At 41.9% G+C, this 22998-nt stretch overlaps 1 protein-coding gene across 1 annotated transcript; it reads left to right on the top strand.

Annotated features, from left to right (window-relative positions):
* The first annotated feature begins 685 nt into the window (after window positions 1-685).
* Window positions 686-22652, top strand: LOC148021459 (uncharacterized). Its single transcript, XM_087699350.1, has 13 exons — window positions 686-866; window positions 958-1060; window positions 1432-1777; window positions 2069-2197; window positions 2386-2431; window positions 2540-2622; window positions 3000-3077; window positions 3155-3208; window positions 17695-17829; window positions 17991-18045; window positions 18149-18249; window positions 19833-19901; window positions 20081-22652. Exons 3-13 carry the CDS (start codon window positions 1433-1435, stop codon window positions 22361-22363), a joined length of 3378 nt encoding a protein of 1125 aa, XP_087555476.1. The 5' UTR covers window positions 686-866; window positions 958-1060; window position 1432; the 3' UTR covers window positions 22364-22652.
* Window positions 22653-22998: the final 346 nt, after the last annotated feature.

The following is a 22998-nucleotide window of genomic DNA, read 5'->3' as shown; positions in this document are numbered from 1 at the left end:
TCAAACACACATACATATGTATCCACATACATACATGTGTGTATGCGCACACGTGTATATATACACACAAACACATACATGTTTAGAGAGAGAGAGAGAGAGAGAGAGAGAGAGAGAGAGAGAGAGAGGAGAGGAGAAGAAGTAGTAGTAATAACTCTCAATATAGTTTATAGGTTATTAAATTTATGTACTATTATAGGGTTAGTATGTGAGGATAATATGCATGCCATGATAGGCTCAATGTGAATAAAAATCACTATTAAATGTGCTTGTCTATGAGAAGGTTTGAGAAATAGTCATAAGAGTTTTTTGGAAATATTATAGGCTTGATCCTGTAAATGTTGGTCTTTCACTTACTATATATCACGAAGAGTTATTTGGAGATATTATTTAGGTTTGATCCTGTAAATGTTGGTCTTTCACTCACTATATGTCACTAAGTATCATATCCCTATAATTGCATTTTAGTGTATCCAACATTGTATTAGTCTAAGTTGCCAAAGCTTTTGAAGTTTGGATTATTATGTTTTTAACAATAGCCTTCAAAGAACCCTCTTAGTGCACCACGGACTGCTTAGTATATACTCTTATGCAAATAAATAAATAGGCTACAAGAAACCAATAAGAGTAAGCTCCAGCGTATGTTTAAAGGTAAAGCTCATATTAATTGGTATAATATTTATTTGTGGGGAAAGAAGGAGCTCCAAGAAGAAGAAGAAGAAGCTTGTAGGTTTCAAGTGGGTGACGTTGGATTTTAGGGAGGAGTAGGGCGGCCTCCTTATTCCGATCTGGAGGACTTGTTGCAGCTTAGGAGCAGATCAACCCTACACTCATAGTGACGGAAACTGTACTGTCTCTGTCTCCAGGTTAGGGTTTGACAGTGGCGCTTTCAAAGTATTGCACGACGACAGAACTTTCCTTATCGGGTGTCTTTTTTCCTTTCTTTCTTTTGGGTAGAAAGTCTCGCTGGAGATCCTCGTCCTCTTGGAAGCTCTGACATGAACGCCTATTGAAGATTATAATATCAACGATCGTGAAGGGAACCGTGTCTCTCAACCAGGTTAGGGTTTGGAAATTAGCGGACTTTATGGTTCCTTTAAAGCATTGCACTGTACACACGGACCAGAATACCCTGATATGAATGCCTATTGACATTTTAAACGTTCATGTTTGCATACAATTTCATACTGGATTTCTGTCTTATTTTGGTCCGACCTGCAGAAACAAACCATTTTGTTTCACGCTCTCCCATTAACCTTGTTTGCCAATTTCATAATAAAGACTGTATATTCTTCACAAGTTCAGTTTATTGAAAAGTTCTGTTCTGGGTTTCCTTACCGATAGTCAAGACAGTGCGTTTTCTTTACAAATTAGGGTGTAGTTAACAGTCCTGTTTTGCGTTTTCCTTACTGGATAAAATTCTCCCTCCAGCATGGAAGCTGCTGCAAGCACTGCCACGGACAGCGCACCTGCTGTGCCAAGCGATAAGCAGTCAGCTGAAGATGGAAATACGAAGCAGGGCATCTCTGCCTCAGTGGCACCTGCAGCTGTTTCTGAGACTCCGAAAGTCTCGTTGCTGACTCCCAAGTCCGGTCTTAACTTTGTGATACCCAAAAACAAACTTTCTGGAGCTCTCGTCCCTGTTACAAGACCTGGCAGTAAATGGGAGCCGGAGGTGAAGAAAGAGGATCCAAAGCAGCCCTTGAGGAAAACAAAATGGGGTCCTGATCCGACTCAAGATCCAGCTGTCAAAAGGGGCAGAGCTCTCGCCTTACAGGTTTCTTACTATTTTCCCTTTCTTAAATATCTTTATGGGACTACTCGATTTGATTTTTCTGTGACTGCTGATGCTTGCTACTTGAGCTGCAAGAATGTCTGTTGGTAATGCTAAGCAAATGGGATTGGGTCCGGAAGATGTATGTTAATTCTGGAGAACAAATATCACTTTTTCACCGGAGTGAGTAGAGACTGAGCGGGGCCGTGTCACGTCCTCTTGTAAAAGAAATCCTCCCATTCCAGGTGCATTAAGTGATGTTGCTGCCTGTCTGGTGATACGAATTTTGAGCAGACTCGTGCGGAGCAGATAGCTGCACAGCTGGAGTCTGGTAACTTGGAGCTTGAAAACAGTGAGAGAGAGCGTTCTCCTTCTCCACCACCTATTTATGATTCTCTGGGGCACAGAGTCAACACTAGAGAGGTGAGCACTCTAATACCACACAGAATGTAGCATAAACAAGTTTTCAGAAGGTTTGAAGTATGCAGGTCTCAGGAACGTTGATTGTGAAACTAGGAAGTCAAAGATTTTTTAAAAATATCTATGTAATCACCAGGAAGATGCTTATTGGTAGACCTCAATTCGGTTGTTTACTAGCTATGATTTTGCAGGGAAGAAAGCGAGAGCAATTGGACATTGAAAGACGTGAAGCTATTGGTGAATTCTCTTATTCTGTAACAAGTCTAAAGAATAATATGCTTTCAATTTTTAAGGGACACTGGCTGTTACTGAAATCTGATGATGCGTTGGTATACTTGTTGCCAGGAGAATGCATGAAGTTAAATCCTTCTTATAAACCCCCATCTGGATTCAAGGCTGTTGCTAAAGAGGCCAAATTATTTATTCCAGTAAGCATAATCTTGCTTGTATTCAGCAAATGACATGTCAGCTCGCTTGTCTGCCTGCTTAACCTGGGCTAATGTGCTTGTTTAAGTGCTCATTTTTATGTATCGCCCCATCTTTCTTTGTGAAGTTCTCTCTCCGTTTCCATTCTAGAAGTTTTTTACTGTCATGAGTACGCTCCATAGCACACTTAAATATATAAGGATGTCTATTTGCATTACTCTTGAATCTTCAGTAGCTTGGTCTTCATTACAAAGGGACCAGTTTAGATTCCAATTGACAAGACGATTTTGAACTGTCTGTGAAATTTAGTGTCTCTATTGGAATGCTGTTTCTTCAAGAAAGTTAGACAGATTGTGCTGATCATTTGTACTGGTAACAGGCAAAGGAATATCCTGGCTATAACTTTATCGGTTTGATTCTGGGACCTCGTGGAAACACTCAAAAACGAATGGAAGCAGTAAGTCAGAGTCTTCTTTCAGTTTAGAACAGTATTTAGTCTATCATGGATTTTGTTGAGGGATGTGCTATTTCCAGGAAACAGGGGCCAAGATTACAATTCGAGGAAAGGGAGCTGTGAAAGAAGGAAAAGTGAGTGATCTGAAAGAATATCTTCTCTAGAGAATCATGTCAAGTTTGTTTTGTTATTACTTAGTAGCACAGAAGTCTGGTATTATTTGCCTCTGTTTTCTGCGTGTAATAATACTTCGATGGTATAGTGCATTTAGCTTTGTAAGACAGGAAAAAAAAAACCGTTCCTTTTATCTTTTTGTACATGTATATGGACCTGAAGGTTTGAGTTCAATCCTTTACCCTTGTCGTCATCTTGAATGTGAAGTAATGCGTGAAAAAGGGAGATTTGACCTCGATTCTTTAGGTGAAAGCGTAATGACTTGAACTTTGGGATACCAGACTGAGATTTGATGCCAAAGAAGGCATTGAATGAAGTGTTTGTGTGTACAAGAGGTGCCTTTATATAGGCAAGCTCTAACTAAACACCGGAACAATTTAGTGGGTAAGAAAAAGGGTTGATGAAGAGTAGATGTGTACGAGAGGTGCCTATATATACACAAGATTTTGTTTAAAACACAAGAAAAAATTAGTTGGCAAGCAATGGGCTGAAAAAGGGCTCACCATGCAACCACAAGATTCTTTAAAATCTTAGTTTCAAACAGTTTTTGAAGATGTCTCATAATGAAAGCCCAATTCTACGTTCTTCACAATCCATTTTGATAATGGGATATGGAAATGGAAAAGTTTTTAACCATGGGAGCTTTTCTATGAAATAAAACAGCATGCTCTATGAAGATGTAGTAAAATGTTATGTGTTCTTGTGTCCTTGTAGTCATCTTGAATGTGTAATGATAGATAACAAAATGAGCCTTGACCTTGAATCTATAAGTGAAAGACCAAGGACTTAAAACTTTGGGATATTATTCTAAGGTTGGATGTTGAAGAAAGCATTGACTAGTGTATACATTTGTAGAAGAGGTATCTTAATACGGAAGCTCTCGACTTTTGAAACCAGTCTATGACTCACATAAAGCAGTAGTTCCTTTAATTAATACTTGGTCTTTTCACACACACACACACACACACACACAAATAGAGACCTCACTCACTCGTTCAACACCAGATTGGCTCCGAAGTCCGGCGCCCCTTCCGGTATTTCTTTTTCAATTAAAAGATAGAAAGTTTGCAAAAATGAAATGTTTCAAAATACATAATCTGTGAATAGTAAGTTTTTATCTTTTCAGAGTAAATCCTAGTTGCATAAGGACAATACAGCATGACCAGATTAATATTCCTTTTAGGAAAGCATTTTTTGTAACCATAACTCAATGATTCATGTGTAGAATTGCAATCTGCAGATCTTTGAATTCACTATTCTTACTGTCCAGCATGTCCAGAACGACATCTCTTTTAGGAAAGCATTTTCCGTGACTAAATTCATGTGCAGAATTACAATCTACAGATCTCTGAATTCATTGTTCTTACTATCAAGCATGTCCAGAATAACATCTCTTTATCAGAGCTGAAAAACCCTGTTCTTGTATGGCATGGTCATTATTTTCTTTAATTCCTACATTGGAGAAGCCGACAGTTGCTCTTGAACTTGGACAATGAGGCTCTTGCCTCAGCCAAAGTGCAAAGAAAACACAGAATTGTACCTTCGATAAAATCAGCCATCATGTAGAGCATTTCCTTTGAGAATAGAGAGAGAGTTGACCAGAGGGAGCGAGCTCTATCTCTGTATATGAGTTATAGATGAAGTACTCTCCATAGTTGATGTACTTGCAGTAATCTGTCCTCAACTCCTCAAAACTTCACTCTCAGATCTGCCCCTTATGCCTATTATATTTTTTTAAAATGCTCTCTCTTTTGGAAATTTGTGCCACATGGTATACATGTAACAATTTTCTCGTTTAAACCTTCTGGTCTAAAATTCTCCATGATCGATGCAAAAATTGACCTCGGTATAGACCAAAGAATTAATCCTCGTGCAAAAACAAAGATAATGACGTAAACAGATTCTTGGGTCCAAAAATATTAACTCCCTAAATTTTAGGGATAGTGACCCTTGCATTCCTCGCGTTGTTTTGAGCAACTTTTATCATTGCAACCACATCAAAAAGTGTAATGTGGCTTAGTTACTGTGACGTTTATTTTGTGAGCATTTTTATATGTGCATCTCTTGTCTTGGCCAGGCTCATTGTCATGCACCATCTCTAGTGGCTAAGCACACAGTCCCAAATCACTAGCATTCTATTCTTCAGTGTCCATTAACTAAAGAACCGGTCTTAAGGCTCAGACAAACCATTAGTTCAATTTGTTCCAATGGCTGTCTCTGTCGACCACGCAAAGATCTTGGCTTAATGCAAGAGAACTCTGGGGGTAAAAGGCAACAACTAAATAAAAGAAAAATAAAATATTTATATAAATATATAAAGAGAGCAACTGCAAAAAGTATCACCACCTAGTGACAACTTTAATTAACATGTTTGTTCACATAAATGTGCTCATTAGAACTCTCCTTGTATTTTACTGTGATATGCAAGTTTTTAAAACTTTTGCAAAAGTTTTCAAGTCTTTACAAGTGAGACTTGAGTAGAAAGCAAGGGAGACTTGTATGATTATTGACTTAGTAAATATATGTAACCAAGGGGTCTTTGTAATGAGTAATGATAGAATGTGTCTCATGAGACTTATGACTAATCACTAAGGTGATTGACTTGACTTGTTATGCGTCTTGGTGAAGATTGAATTTAATAGTCTGGTATTTGGTTCCATTCAGCTTAGATTTTGAATTAAAAATTTTCCAATTTATTTGGTGATTGAAGCGACTTGAAATGGGCTGGATAGTAGGAAATATGTGGGACGTGTGGGGCGAGATGCCACGTGGCATTGAGGAGTAAAAATGAGGTACCATGCCTTGTTTTGGCCATGCATATTTGCACGAATAGTGATGTTTGTGACCCATGTAACCTTGTGTGTGTCGTGACGACATGTATCGATTGTTGCTAGATTGTCCATCTCATGTGCCACCACCTAGTATTGCCCGCCATCTGAGTGTTGCTTGTCACCCTTCACCGCTACAATCATTGCCATGATCGTGAGTTAGAGCTTGGTTTTGTACAACTTTTGCGTAGCTTGGTCTTGTGACCTCTGAGGCGATTTTGTGCAGCCTGGTCCTGCGTTGCGTTTGCTCGTGCCTTGTAAGTAAGAAGCCCTATGGATTGACACGTGGCTAGAATAGTAGAGACTAGTTTAGAATTGTTGAGGATTGCGTGTGTTCTCGTCACTTGAAGATTAATCGGTCACTTCAGTTTTAACTCTTCAAACCTTTTCAATATTTTCCTAGGCCTGTTCACCATGGCATCATCTTCTCGAGTCCCCTTGAGAGCATTCTCTTGAGCTCCTACCCCTCGTACTAGTAGCAAGGATAGGCGATTTGACGATTGGTCGTGGTTGTATGAGGTCGAGGTTGAAAGGTCGACATCAAGCGAGGGATCAAGACACTAGAAATGTACCTTTTGTGGCTATGAAAGAATAGGTGGGGCAGTCAAAGTAAGAGCCCATTTATTAAGAGAGCCAGGCTATTAGGTGCTTATTGTGAGTCATAGCTAAGAAAAGAAGCAATTTCTTTAGCAGATTGATGCATAGTAAGATGCAATTTCAACATAGAGGAGAGGATCACGATGAATGGCAATAGATTCACATTCGTTTGACATTGGTATTGTTGCTGCATCTGGCTGGCTAGGTTCAGCCAGGCCATCATCCATTGCAACTCCCATTGCTAGCAACATAGGTGGTGGTGATTTTGAGATGCTTGGCTCTACAGCACCTGTAGCATCTATAGTGACATATTTTAGGCAGACCACTCTTGATTGCACGTGTGGATGCGAGAAAAAAGAAGGATCTAGACATGGCATTAGCAAGATTCTTTTACCATGATCATATTGTATTTAATGCAGCCAAGTTTGAGTACTTTAACATGTGTGAAAAGATTGTAGAAGCAGGACCCTTGTATGCTTCAATGCTCGAGTTTTTGTGCACCACTCTTTTGGGGAAGGAGAGACAAACAATGGAGATTAGAGTTGAAACACCATGAGTTTATGAAAACAAATGGGGTTACATTAAGTGCAAATGGTTGGTTGGACACTAGAAGGCGATCCAATCATGGTGTGGTCCCATATTCACGGGGTGAGATGTATTTTATAAACTCTCATGATGCCATTGAAACTGGTAAGTTAGCTGATGTACTTCCGATTGAATGTATCAGTAGCATTGAGATGGTTTGCCTTGATTTGGTCATTAGACTTGTTGTAGATGGAGAGCCCACAAATAGGGCTATAGGTGAAATTATTTAGCATGTATCTACACATTATAGTGTCTTATTACGTGGCACATTGCTAGAACAATTTGTTGAAAGATATTGGTAAGTTGGATTGGATTGAGCTTGTGATTGAAATGGCAAATGCCATGGTTACCTTTGTCTTGAACCATTAGTTTATGCGTGCTGAGTTTCACAAGAGATCTAAGAAGATTCTCTTCAAATACTTAGAAGCATGCTTGCTTATAATTTATTGATGCTTGGTTGCCTAAGTATATACAATGCTACCTTGAGGTAGTTCTTCATTAGTGATGAGTATCGTACAAATGCAATGTTCTCCATCGCTGTAAGAATCAAATGTATTGCATGTGTAGAAGATGCTTTTTTTTTTGAGATAATATCCGTTGGATTATTGCCATGGTGCAACTTGTGATGCATTTGTTGAGACTTATTGATAGTTTGCAGCTATGCTTTGGGAAAGCTTGTGAGGCTATGGATAGATTGATTGGAACAGATAGAGATTGCAAGAAGAACAAAATAAATCTATATTGAACAAGAAATGTTGAATATAGGAGGATTGACCAGTTCGGACATGCAGCCCACAACATTAGTGAGGGCACCAGATCAAGCTAATGATGACGACAACACTGGAGACGGAGGAAGATGACAGAGTGGGAGTGTGCACTTGTCAAGGAACGAGAAAGACAAGTGAATGAATGATTTGCCAACTAAGTGGGGAAGGCTATAATAACCAAATATTCCCGAAACTAGCCGATCTGAAATCTAGGGCAAAAATACGATCGATAAGCATTTAATGCTTATAAAATGCCAAAAATTCTCAAGGAAAATCTTGTAAAAGATGGACATTGTCTAGCAGGTGAGGCAAATTGATGAATGTAGAAAATGCACGAGAAATGCACACAAAATCTCAAGTAGAGGAGAAAATTTATTGAAGGCAATAAATTGAGTATTCTAGAGCGAGCTATCTCTTTTGTCAAAACAAGTGATAGATAGGTCAAAGCTCTTAAAGTCCTTGCTTGACTTAGATTGAGGCTCACAGGCAGAAGATGACAAGGACTGACAAACATGATTGCCAACAGCCCCTCTCAGATCTTGGATGTGGCAGAAGGCCAAGGAAGAAACGGATCTTGGGGTGGCAAAAGGAATGTCAATGGCGATGAAGTTTGTTGATGTAGACTGCCAATAAAGAAGTTCCTCATGATCTTGGGAAACCCCCTCTGAAGCACTAGGGGCTAAGAAATCCATAGTTGCATCATCGAGATTAACCCCCCTCTAAAAGGGACGAAGGTTATAAAGAAACCATCAAAGGAGAGGGTGGGGGATGAAAAGGAGCTTGTGAGGTAGTGCACAAGTAGGAAGTGTGTAGCAATAGACAATTGCCGCGGAGGACCTTGCATAAGAGATGGGAAATGCAGCTTGAAAAGCTCACTTTCTTGCCAACCTATCATGATAACATCGCTTGTAGAAGAATCCTCAATACAAATGGTTTGCTTGGTGAAGGTCAAACCTAGTAAGGCCATGAACTGAGAGGAGTGGAGAGTCCAAGTCGGAAACGTAAAGGGCTTGCGAAAGGGAGCTGGAAGCAGAGTTGCAAAACAAGGCAAAGTGCCAACATGACAAATAGGCACTGATACAATGCATAGATCTTGCAACAAATCACCTTGTGGAGTCATATGACTAGAAGCTTCACTATCAACTAGCCACGGCCGCTCAGAAGACGAGGTAACCACTGAAGAAGGCTCCTCCAAGTCGACAATATAAAGGAATGTTGACTAATGGGTAATTGTTGGAGTAGAGGTAGAATGCTCGGATGTTTTAGCTCCATCCTTCGCTCCTGGACGATGGTGAGGGCACTTCTTCCAACATTTCTCCTTAGGATGTGTCTCCTTCTCATAGTATGGGCATTTAGGCTTCTTTGAATTTGAGTCAGAGTTAGAAGAACTCCCTTGTTTAGCCTTTGATTTCCCTTTTTTCTTATTTCCCTCTCTTGAACTTGCAACAAAAGCTTTGGTGGAGGTGGGTCCATTGGCAACCTCTTTGGCGCGCTCGTCATACTCCAAATCAAGTGCTGCAAGCTCCTCCCATAGAAGCTTCTCACAGGTCCTCGATACAAGAGGGCTGGTGTAAAAGACATTAAACCAGGGAGATGGTAATTGAGTCAAAAGAATCATAGCCATATTCTTTGATGAGATTGTCTTGCCAAGGGACACAAGCTCATCCCTCATATCCTTAAACCTATTACTATGATGCTTCATGGAAGGCAAATCATCAACAAGAAGTATTCGTAATTTCTACTTGAGAGTAATCCCATGGGTAAATGCCTTCCGATGGTACAAAGAAGCAAGCTTTGCCCACATTTTTGTTGCTTTTCGCAACTTGAGCACATGCATTAGGATAGAATCTTATAAGCTCACAGAGAGGAAATATTGGGCTCTAGAGTTGAACCAATCCCATAAGGCCACACAATCCGTCAATCATCTAGTGGTGGGATCCTCCATTGGACGAGGAATAGGGCGGGTAACAAACTCCCAAAGATTGAAGGTAGCAAGGATACACTCCACCTTACACGACCAAAGTGAGTAGTATGAATCATCAGGATGGTCCTCTTTGGGTAAAGAAAAGGGAGTACGAGCACCTGTTTAGAGGGTGCCATAGATAGCATATGGAGGCTAGCAACATGGGCCTTTTGTGAGACATGGAGAGAACGGGAAGGAGAGGTTTTTTGAACAAACGGGCTAGGTGATCTTTGTTTTTCACGATTTGTGCGATAATCTTGGTACTGTTCGGAGGAGTGTTGATTTAGCTTCTCATCTATATCGTCAAAGCCCTGAAACTAGTGGTAAGACATCTTCAAAATTTGTAAGAGATCCACAAGAAATTTGTGTTTTGGTAGTAGATGGCCTTGAGAGAGGAGGAAACATCTATAGGATCACAAGGAAGTTTATATAGAGGGTCTGCTCGGGGGAGAAATATTGTCACATGCACAAAGACTATTTGCGTTTGCTGAGGAGAGCTATCGCTTGACCAAGGAACACTGTGTTTGCAATAGAAGACTCCTCTGTTTGGGGAAGCTTGTCGCCTCCAGTAGGAGAGGGAGTGGGCAGCAAAATTGGTACTTGGCACAAGAAAGGCAGAAAGATGGGTTTTCAGCAAAATGGTGATTTGGCAAGGCTGCTTGGTAGTGTTGGGTGGTTCTCTTCGGGAGAAATCAGCTTTCTTAGGCGATGATACCATGTGAGTGTCAAAAGATGACGTACCAGCAAGACAGTAGGGTTTGTAGGGAGGAACACGGAGTGAACTTGGCAAACATGAAGAAGGGAAGAAAAGAGAGAAGAAACTCTGATAAATGGAATGATGAAGTTTTGAATCATGGAGTGAATGTGATACAAGGGTGCCGTAGCACAAGGAAGATGATGAAGACAGCGACGAACTACAAATCGCAATGTCCTACTGAAGGGGTGTGAGGGTAGTGGAGAGGTTGGAGAGAAGAGGTGACGGATTGAATGAATCAGCCGCGAGGAATGAATGAGAGAGTGACTTGTAAATAGGCACAATTAGTCTAGGATGGTGTCCCTTTTTGGTGCTGCAAGTCCTAAACACAAACCTTGAACGCATAATGCAGAAATGCAAAAACGCAAACTGCGGGTGAAGGGTAAAGGGTTTCTCAACACCCCCTCTCAAGCCCATAAAGGGGAAGAAGAGATGAGTGAACTAAACGCAAAACTCAAAACTCAAACACAGAAACTCGAACACAAACAGAAGAAGGGAGAGAGACAACACAACTTTGAAGTGAATGAATGCTGTAAATGAATGTAAAAGTGTACTTTGCATCTCATTGTGCAGAGCACCACTTGAGCCGATCCTAAGATGTTTTCACTAGTAGCGGTTGTTGTTACCCCACTACCATCCTCCTCCATCACATGGATAGCTCATCACCTATTTTTCCTGATCATTGATACTTTGAGTGGATAGGTTAGCTTGTACTGTTTTGTGATGTGTTGGGTGTTTCCTCCCTACTTCCGTCTTCTGGGTCACTATTTACTCAATCGGCCGCAATTCATAAAATTTACCTCACTTATTAAAAAAAAAAAGTTCCATGTAGTTCCATCCGCCTTTATAGGGCTTGGTAGGACATTGGGAAGCTGACGTGCACCCTTTGTCCGATGCCTTGTCCTCTCTGGGGTGACTACTTGGATTTCCTTGATACTACACGGTGAAGAATGCTCATGCAACAGGTGCCACTAAGACAGTGTTCCTTGTGGAAAATTGTTTACTTGCCTAAGCACCCTAGTACAAAGATGATGAAAACATGCAATGCATAGGAGGAATGTCAGGCTTTGTGTGGTGCTGAGAACCATAAGGATATGCCCATACTCGATCTTGGGAGGTGGCTCCATGTTGACCAAGGGACAAAGAAGATCCATTCTATAATGTGAGAATACCATCTGAAAGGAAACCTTTAAGATAGTTAGGAGACTTGATGAGTTGTAGAACCGGAAACTCAACCGCGAGAGAGAAGCCACTAGCTCCATGACTTTATGCTAGAAGGAATACGAAGGCCTAGCCACCAAGTCGTTGTTTGCTGAAGACCTAAGGGCCCCGATCTAGGTAGATCCTCTAGATCGTAGGTATGAGTAGAGGTAATGATTGCTCAAAGGAGAGCCACTCCTTGAAAGTGAAAGGTGGTGGTGTGTGAAGAACTTCATGGCACATAGGGTCCCTCTCTGAATTGGAAGGAGTAGAAGCAGAAGCCCCTTGTGAAGCCGAAGAAGAACTAGAAGTCTCCACTAAGGGCGAAGTAAGAAAATCCCCCTCTGAATTCCAATTTGAGAGAAAAAGGGAATCCGACCACTCATGGCTCACGGACTGCGAAGCATTTGATGATGAAGGAAGCGCCGTTGGTTGTGCCGAAGAAGGTATCTGGGGCTCGGAAGAAGTCGGAAAGCACCTTGAAGTGGCCTCTCGAACCTGAGTGGAAGAGGGTGGGGAAGAAGGAGGCTCATAATGATCCACAAGGGTGGGCAACAATCACGAGCTCTCAGAAGAGTAGACTGTATAGGAGATGTGGGCCATGGAAGCCACTGTACCCGAAAGCGGGTGGGGGGAACCTTCTTGTTGTGGGGTGGTCTCAAGGAGGGCTTATTGCCTTGTAAGGTCTTAGAGCTTCCGTGTGCTTGAAAGGACTTAGTGCGTGTTGGGTGCGGCTTATCGCCTTGAGCATAATACTCCGATAGCCGATGCAAAATGATCTTTGTGGTCCAGAAAGGAGAGGTTGCACAAGGAGTGCCTGGTGGAAGATGCGTATACTCCGGGGGGGATGGGAAGCAAAGGTTGATGTCGACAGTCAACGGTGGAATGACTGTTCTTGCCACAGTAGGAGCACCCAGTAGAAAGGCAATCTGTCGGTGGAGAAGCCATGGATAACAGTGTGCCTTGCTGAAGAAGGAAGAGGTCAGCCACGAACCATGAATTGCAATGTTTGCCTCAAGGGGTGTAAGGGCAATGCAAAGCATGAACCACAATGTCCACCTCAAGGGGTGGGAGGGTAGTGGAAGGGCTGAAAGTGAACTGGCAGTGGGGGAGGATGCTACCAGCGGTAAGAGGTTGCAACCAGTAGAAAAATGTAGGTGAGAAGAGAAAGACTAAAAACGTAGGATAAACCAGTAGCAACAGTCAGTATGTTGAAATCAGCTCCGAACAGTGTGTGGTAGGCTAGAAATAGGCGCTAGACTGTTGTAGATGACAGCAAGGGACAACTGAGACTGCGATGTCCTCCACGAAAGGGATGTGGGCAGTAATCTGAAAACTCTTGAACTTGCAAAAATGAGATTTTGATGCAGCGGAAGAAGAGAAGTGGATGTTGAATCCGCCACCGGCCTTTGCCCGCACTGGAGTGGAGGATCTTTGCCGTTGTTTAAGCAGATCTAGCTTTGATACATGTCCTCCACGAAAGGGATGTGGGCAGTAAGCTGAAAACTCTTGAACTTGCAAAAACGAGATTTTGATGCAGCGTAAGAAGAGAAGTGGATGTTGAACCCGCCACCGGTCTTTGCCCGCACTGGAGTGGAGGATCTTTGCCGTTGTTTGAGCAGATCTAGCTTTGATACATATCAAAAGATGACGTACTATTGAGACAATAGGGTTTGCGGGGAGGAACATGGAGTGAACTCGGCAAACATGGAGAAGGGAAGAGAAGAGAGAAGAAACTCTGATGAATGGAATGATGAAGTTCTGAATCATAGAGTGAATGTGATACAAGGGAACAAGGGTGTCGTAGCACAAGGAAGATGATAGAGACAGCCACGAACCATGAATCGCAATGTCCTCCTGAAGGGGTGTGAGGGTAGTGGAGAGGTTGGAGAGAAGAGGTGACGGACTAAATGAATCAGCTGTGAGGAATGAATGAGAGAGTGGCCTATAAATAGGCACAGTCAGTCTAGGATGGCATCCCTTTTTGGGGCTGCAAACCCTAAACGCAAAACGCAAAAACAGAAAAACACAAATTGCGGGTGAAGGGTTTCTCAACAATGAGTGCGCAACGGAAGAAGTAACATGAACACAAAGACTAAGGAAGAGAAAGAGATTGCAAGAAAAGAAGAAAGAAATCTGCATTGGACAAGGAAAGAATGCTGAATAAAGATTGATGCCTCCAAGCGGAAAGCTGCGTTTCTAGCAAAACGCTAATGTGGCAAGGCAGCCTAGCAATCTAGGGTGGTCTCCTGTCATGAGGACGTGAAAATTTGATGCTTTGCTTATGTTTAATTGACATTTGATTAAAGGATTAATCAAATGTGCAATTAAAAGTTGCACATGTGTTGCACATGTGAGGTGCAAAATACTTTTTCATAGTTGAAGGCCGAAGGACCCTGTGTAAAAGATGGGTGTCAAAGGCAAAAGTTGTAACAAGTTACACTTGTTAGATTCTAGGTGAATTTTTGGTGTCAGTTTGTCCCTAGGACCATTAATTGGCCATTAAGTGTCAGTGGTGACACTAGGGACTAGGCATTAATTAATGGATTAATGCTTGTCCAAGGGTCAATTAATGCATGGGATCACTTTGGGTTGCAAATGGCCTAGCCAATTAATTTTTGGATGGGCAAGGTCAATTTTTTGGGCATGGATTAAGGGGTGAATAATTTTTGGAATTAATTAATTCTGAAAATTAATTAAATGGCTGGAAATTGCAGAAAATGGGTTAAGAAAACTACCACTTGGCAAAACTTTCCCATGCAAGTGGGGGAAAGGCTAAATAGGGCTCAAGGGAGAGGGCTCGTTTTTTCATTTTGGAGCTGTTGGGAAGAGGTGTTGGATTGTTGCTGCCAGCTTTTGGGGCCATTTCCCAACCACTGGAGACCATTTTGGTGATGGAGATTGCATATTCTTGACCTTGGGAAGCTGGCAATTGCTGCTGATGCACTTTCTCCTGAAGATCATAGTCTCTGATGCTCCTATTGTTGTTGGTGCATCTGTTTGGGGCTGGTACAGCAGGGCAGCAGCTGATTTTGATCAGTTCTTCTCGACAAATCTCAGAATTCTCTCTCTCTACAGCATTCTTTCATCTCGTTTGGCCTATGCTCAGCCATTCTCAGCAATTCTTAGCCATTCGGAGGAGATCTCAGCCATTTTTGGTGGGCTGATCTGTAAATTCAGCTATTCTCAGCAATTCTTAGTCATTCAGAGGAGATCTCAGCCATTTTTGGTGGGATGAACTGTAATTTCTGCAGTAAACCCTAATTTACAGCAGAAATTAGGGTTTAGTAGCCACCTTAGGATCCGTGCCAGTGATTGAAGGCTCAAGGGACTGAAATCAGCAGCTGATAATTGAAAATTATCAAGGGATTTCAGGAGCCAGCCCATCCCAATTTGATTTGGGGCAGCATTTGGCCAGCCAAGGGTCAAATTGGAGAAGAAGTCGTGGGTGAATCAAGGGGCAAATGACCCAAAAGGCTTGCTGGTCATTTATGACAGCAAGAGCAATTGGTTAGCAGGAGGAGATTGAAGAATCTCAAGTTGTACTCCTTATAATTGAATGAAAGCTAAAGAAATACCGCGAGGGGCACCAATTTTGGGGGCAACAGGGTGTCTACTGTCCAAGAATGTTATGGTAAAGTGTGTATTTCATTTTATGTGCATTTATTTATTGCTGTAATTAACTCTTAAATCAGGTTATCACCACCCATTCCAAGAAGAAGGTTGGTTTCATCTCCCCTATGAGAAATCAGCTTAGTCTCTCTCTCAATTGATGATACCATGTGAGTGTTGAATGGAAGAAGGAACACGAACACAGAGACAAAGGAATAGAGAGAGATTGCAAGAAAAGAAGAAAAATCTGCACTGAACAAGGAAAGAATGCTGAATAAAGGAGGACTGATCAGTTCTTGCACACAACCCACAGCATCAGCGAGGGCACCAGATTAGGCTGATGGTGATGGCAGCACTTGAGACGGAGGAAGATGATGGAGGCGGAGTGTGCATCTGGCAAGGAATGAGGAAGATGAGTGAATGAATGATCTGCCAACTGAGTGGGGAAGGCTGCCAAATACCCCCTAGTCTTGCAGACTTGAAATCTTGGGCCATAAGATGGTTGACCAGCATTTGAATGTTGGTAAAATGCTGGAAAATCTTAGAAAAAATCTTGGAAAGGGTGGACAATGTCTAGTAGGTGAGGCAGACTGATGAATGCAGAATTGCTGAGGAAATGCATATACAATCCGGATTGGAGGAGAAAATGCATTGAAAGGCAATAAAGTGAGTGCTTTAGAATGAGCTACCTTCTCCATCAAAACAAGTGATAGACAGGTCAAAGCTCCTAGAGTCCTCGTTTGACTTAGATCGAGGCTCACAGGTAGGAGATGACAAGGCATGACAAACATGATTGCTAATAGATCAACTACTAACTTTCTTTCCTTTTGAGGATGATGATGAGGATTGTTTTATGGCACAGAGATACAAGGGGATTGGCACATTACGTGTAACACGATGGAATAATGAGATTGTAGTTGGCTGGATAACAATCTTAAACAAGACGGTCCTTGATTTTGAGGATAGTTGCAAAATCAGAGATAGTCTTGCAAGGTACGGAATATGTTGTGGCATATATGGTTGTGAGGATGCACATATGATAGATGCAGGGTTGGACTGCCCTATGGTGGGAGGAACATGGATCTGAGGGGCCTGAGTTGTAGTCGTTGGCTATCTGTAATTTGAGTTTTGCTGTGAGGTCCTCTTGTTTGGAGTAATTATGGAGCTCCTATTCAGATATTGCTTCCAAAAGGTGAAATTGTTTACAGATTGATGATCTGGATTCAACAAAGACTGGATTATTGATTGTACACTATGCAGTGTACAATGTGTACTTCTTTTGACTCTTTAAGAGTCTTGACTTAGTTCCCAATCATTACTCTGTTTGTATTGTTTTTTGTTATCTTAGTGTGAGTGATGAGTACTCATTTTGAGTGTTACTTCTACTCTTTCTTGTTTCTTGTATTGTTTTTGAGTTCTCATGCTGAAATCACCATTTAGCATTGTCAGTTCTACTACTCAATTTGAGTACTCACTGGTTAGTAAAGTTTCAACTTTCAAAGTTTGATGGCTCATGTATTTTTTTTTAAAATTTGAACTTTTATGTGACATTAAGATTGTTAAGGTATCATACTTGTTTACTATTTAGTTTCTTTATAGAGTATCTTAATTATGTTCAGAAAGCATATAAGGTTTAGATCCCTGGCCCGCTCCTGGTCCTGCTCCTAGTAAGTGCCAACTGACAAGAAGTCACAGAGATTCATAACTTGTCTGCTATCAGCTCGATTTCAAAGTCACTGTGTGTGAACAAGAAGTCATGAGACTGCTTGCCAATAATCTCCATGGAAAACTAGGACGGTTCCCTCACGTGTGGAGTTATTTGGCATGAAATACAACAGTTCTTGAAATAAGATCCTGTATTACTGAGGTTTCTGTTCTTTTGTGATCTCCATGTACTTCACAAGGCTGCCTCTTGATAAAATTTGAACTTCATGTTTTGTGAGGGCATCGGCTCATAAAGTAAAAAGGGTTGATCTTTGTTCATAGTTGTGAGTATACAGGCTGGTTCACATTAACAAAACTGTTTTTCTGGTTGTAAGAGATTTTTCCACCAATCAAAAGAAGCTATTCAAGGTCTGATATCTCATATTGAAGCTGAGAGTCTTCAGCTAATATGTGCTTACTTATGTTGGATTGACAGTTGCAACCTATTCGGAGGGATGGAAGAGACACAGATGGTGCATTTGAAGACTTGCATGTACATATCTCTGCTGACACGTTTGAAAAAGTAGATGCGGCAGTGGCTTTGATTCAACCACTTCTCACACCAGTTGATGTAAGTAAACCTATAAATAGATTTCTGTGCAAAGCTTCATGAAATATTTCCCATGATTCCTGGATTTACATTTGGACCTGTGTGACCGACTTTCTTTACATAGCTTCATTTTTAACAAATGGATAATATGTGCCTTGACTTCTTGATTTGCTTATTTGCAGGAGGAGAGAAATATTCATAAGATGAAACAACTTCGAGAGCTTGCGGAAATGAATGGTAAAAGCATAACCTTTGCTGCACATGGTCCAGAAGCTACCCCTGTTCCTGGGATGCTTTTTTCTGGAATGCATCAAATCCGCTTATCACACATTTGATGCAGGAACTGTTCGGGATTTTACACGGATCTGCACCTTTTGCGGTGAAATTGGACACAGGGAATGGCAATGTCCAAGGGACAAATTACAAACGTTTCAAGCAAAGGTCTGTGGATGTGACAATCTTATACAAAACATTTTATAAGACATAGTTGGTAATAAATCAAAATAAGGTGATATGGCAGTAAGTTAAAGTTAGATATAAGCGTCATTCACGTCCCATAACCACTTGGAAAATGCCAAGCCTGATTCAAGAAGAAGGGTCATTCCATCTGAAGCAAGGACTTGTGGATCATGAAATTTATGGGGAAGGTAACTTGAACTAGAAACAACTGGAATAATTTGGTGGTTGTAGATTGTGAAATTTATGGGGAATCTAACTTGAACCTGATCGAACAGGTATAATTAGGTGTTCATGTGTGGGGAGCTGAAAAAGAGGGGGAATAGGGCAGAAAGCAAGATGAGCACAGGTTTTATACCTATGTATGTATCGATATGTGATAGGTTTAGAATCCTTAATAGGTGATCTCTAGTATGTCTAATATTCATATAATGTCAAATGCTGAGTAGTGATCTCTACTATATCACTTTACAAGAAAATATAGGATTTCTTTTATAAACAAGTGACCTACTCTAGACCTTGAATTGTTGGAGGTGGCAATCAAGGGAGCAGGGGCAAATAGAGATGATATGAAAGTTGAATGTTTGTGGCTTGGGAGTATACTGTGGTGTAAGTGCTACAAAGATAGGTGGATAGGTGAAGGATGCTAGCGTATTAGGCAGTTCTAGGGCTGGTAGCATCATGACTGCTATACTGGCTGATAAACAAGATGAACTTGTATTGCATCATGACTGCTATACTGGGTGATAGACAAAATGAACCTTTGTTCTGCTGCTCTGAACTGCACATTGCAGCTCTCCTTCCTCTCCTAAATTTTCGACTTACATTGCTTGCTTCTAAGTACCCATGCTTGTGGCTTGCAGTCTTAATTGTGTATGACTTACTGCAAGGTCTATTTGGATTGCTTCTAGCTGTGCTGCTCTGCAGTACTTGTCACTGCTGCGTTTATGGCTCTGAATGCTATGATATGAATTACTTCAATGATCAAGCCTAAACTCTGAAATAGGGGGAAGGAAATGGTCGTATGTGCTGCCTGACCAGTCAGTTCAACTCTTCTAGGTCAACTTACAACATATTGTTGGGCAGCATATTTCTGAGACAAGACTTGTCAACTGCAAGTCTGGTCTGCCAAACTTGGTGAACACAGTGTCACAGCTCGGTTAATCAAATATACGACCGGTTAAATAGAGTGACTGGTCAAACAGGTCAACTGGGTGAATATCTAGTCTGCACTGGTGCAAAACTGCCCAGGATGATTTGGCTGAGTTAAACTGCAAATTTGCAAGTGAACTTCTGCCAAAACTTGAACGAACTTCTATACATGTGCTACCTCATTGTGGGTCAGGGACTAAAGCAATGTAAGGCCGTAGTGGTTACGTTTGCTAAAGAGTTTTGGCAGTTTCTGCAGCAGCACAGAGATACACATTTTCAGTGCTCTTTGTGCTTGTCTTAGATTCCAAATGATTTAATCAAAAGATGCAATGAACTTTTTCCTGATAATGTTTTTGCATACTTAAATCCCTAACCTTACTGGGCAAGCTGATGAACAAATTCCTTGAATTTGTCAGGTTATCTGTCGACTATGCGGTGATGGTGGCCATCCAACTATTGATTGCCCTCTTAAGTTTTCTGGACAGGTTAGTTCTCTTCTAAGTCCTTACACTGGAAATTTAGAACTTGTTTATTGATCCCTGTGTTTCTAAAACATAACCTCTTTCATTTTGGGCACCAGATGAGTTTTTGTTTTCTTGTATCTGTGGGATCTCCTGCTTACCAGACACTTAACTAATCAAGGGAATGTGTTGACTCTTAACAGGGAAAGGTTATTGATAAGGAGTATTTAAGCTTTTTGGAGGAGCTAGGTGGTGGTTTTGGTGGCATAGATGCATCTTCCAAAAGTGACGAGATTCATCCTCCTGGTGCTGAGCCAAGTACGCAGCAGCCAATGCTTCTCACTGCAGCAGGAGCTCAGCCAATGCCTGAAAGATGGCCAGGTCAGCCTTCAGGTGAACAAGCAGCAGATGGTGGAGCTGATCTTGGAGGTTTTCCTAGGTTTCCCTTCCCTATTCCCCCTCCTGGTTCCCTTGGCAGGGGTGGCTTTGATTTTTTTCTTCAGCGGTTTCTCCATCCAAGTATGCTGAATCTTTTTAGAGGGCTACCACCACCACCTTTACCACCAGGTCTCCCTTTCCCCCCTCCCAGTTTACAAATGATGGCACGTATGTTTCCTGCTTTCAGGGGCAGATTCCCATTTCCTCCATTTGGTCTGAGACCTGACATGAGACCACCTTCTGTAGCCTCAGATGGGTCAGAACTGCAAGCTCCAAGGAATGCAGATGGTAGCGCAACTGATGCTAAAGTTGAGTTATCAATGGAGTCTCAGCCTGAGGACGCTCAAGTTGTATCTTCTGCTTTTCCCTCTTCAAGCCCATCTAGCATGATGCCATCCTCAATATCCTCACTTGCTCCCACCTTATCAGCTGCTACATCTTCTCCAGCAGTAACATCTTCTATGAGCACAGTGCCTACTTTTTCACCTGTTGTAACCTCAGTTCCAACATTCACACCAGTCCCTCCAGGACCACCATCTGTTGTGCCATCAATAGCATCCAATACTGTTGCACCACCAATTGCCTTGCATTTACCTCAGCCAAGCACTGCAGCACCATCACCTGTTATGCCTCCAGTGCAATCAAATTCTGTTTCATCAATAACCACATTGCCTTCTCCACTACCGTCTCCTATGACACCATCTGCTCCAGTTTTTCCAGGGATACCATCTGTCAGGCCAGCCTTACCTTCTGTTAGACCAGTTCATCCAGTTCATCCTGTTGCACCAGTGGTTTCTAGTGCTAGTACTCTTCCAACTGGAATGCAGACTCCTTTTATGTCTGGTGGAGTTGCTAAACCTTTCTCTGAAGGAACAAGTATTGTCAGTAAACCTCCACAACCATGGGGCTCAAATGCAACCCATCATCCCAACTGGTCACAGCCACAACCTTCCTCTCAACTACCTCCTCAGGCTTTGCAATGGCAGCAGTTACCTAAATACTCATCTGAGGCTCTTGATAAGTCGCCATCCCTAGCTCATCCTCGTTCTTTTACTAGTCAAGTTACACCTGTAGCCATCTCTCCAGCTCCCAGTGAGCCCATCCTGAAAACATGGGGAAATGCTACTGTTCCTCCTCCACCACCATCTGGACCTGGACCAACTCCGGTTCTGCCGCCCCCAGTCCCATTTGCACGACCCCCAGCGTCAGGACCTTTACCGTCACCTTTCTCAAGCTTCACAACTGCATCACCTCAAATTCCTCAGAATCAGTTTTCAGTATCACCCCTTTCTTCTAGCATCTATCAGCCACGTCAAGGTTCTCCTATTTCCTCTAGCCACTCAAACCCTATGTTCTCTCAGATGAGACCAATTTTATCATCCACTAGCATGCCATCAGTATCTATGGGTGCTACCCCTTCGAGTCTAGTATCAAATCAATGTTTACCACTTCCTTCTCAGAACTTTTCATTTCAATCTCAAGACACATACAGGAATCAGTCGTTTCAGCAGAATGCTCTTCAAACTTCCGAAGGACAATCTGGCAGGCCATGGCATGCAAGTCCTGGTGGAGCAGGAATAGCACCTGTTGGTTCTCAACTTAGTACTGAATTCAGGGGCTCAATACGTCCAGGATATGCAAATGCTGGCTGGGTTCCTCCATCTGGGTCATCCAACTTCAGTTTTGATGATGATCGAGGCCCCAAGAGGTCCACTTCATTATTTCCACCACCTTCTTCTGATAGAGATATGGGCTATGGTCGTGAGCCTCCATTCTCAAGACACAGTTTGCTTCAACCTGAAATACCGAGACCACCATCTGCATCTTCAAATCAGTGGATTGGCAACCCAGTTCCAGTGAGTAGCTTCAGACCAAATGCCCAACCAACTCAGTTGCCTCCACTGCCAGGAGGAGCAGGAATGGGGCAATTTCGGACTGAGAGTCCATACAATGTAGGGAGACCTCAACTTTATAATGCTCCTTTGCCACAAACACAGGAGGTTGACCCTGAATATGAGAAGCTTATGGCATCTGTTGGTGTTCTGTGACCTTAAATGGCAATCGGGAGGTGTTCAGTATTCTGAGGCGATTGTTCTGATCTTGAAATGCTAAATGAATTGGAATGTTCAACTAAAGCATCTGTTGGCAGTCTGAGACCTTTTCTGACCATCTGGATGTGCCAAGTATTCAGAGGTGGTTTTCTGATCTTGGATGCTAAGTGAACTTGAATTTTCAACTAAAGCAAAGTCACCTTTCTTGTTGCCTTGAACGAATTGTCTTACACAGCCAAGATGGCCCCAATGAAAAAGTTTTCTACCATGTGCAGGATGATTCCAATGAGATATTTGCCAACTTTGTGGTGATGGAGTTGATTTGTTACTTGATTTCAATGATATTGGCTAATGTTGTGGTGATGGAGCTGATTTGTTAACTGATTTCAATGATATTTGCTAATGTTGTGGTGGTGTTGGGAGTGCCGAGTGGATCAGTTTTATGTTGTCTTAGATTTTGCATTTAAGATATGTCATGAGGTGGTTTTCTTGTGATATATGTTGTTTTCTAGAAGATTTTTGACTGACAGACATGAGGATAGGTTTTAGACTTATGTTACCTGACATGCTATGTGAGATATGGTACCATGGCTTCAATAGGATCCTGAAATTATGAAGTTTTGTGAAGGCAG

The sequence above is a fragment of the Lygodium microphyllum genome, chromosome 18 (genome assembly GCF_053477565.2).
Source record: "Lygodium microphyllum isolate KBCC chromosome 18, Lygodium_microphyllum_v1.1.10, whole genome shotgun sequence".
Lineage (NCBI taxonomy): Eukaryota > Viridiplantae > Streptophyta > Polypodiopsida > Schizaeales > Lygodiaceae > Lygodium > Lygodium microphyllum.
This window is presented reverse-complemented; position numbering and strand designations above follow the sequence as displayed.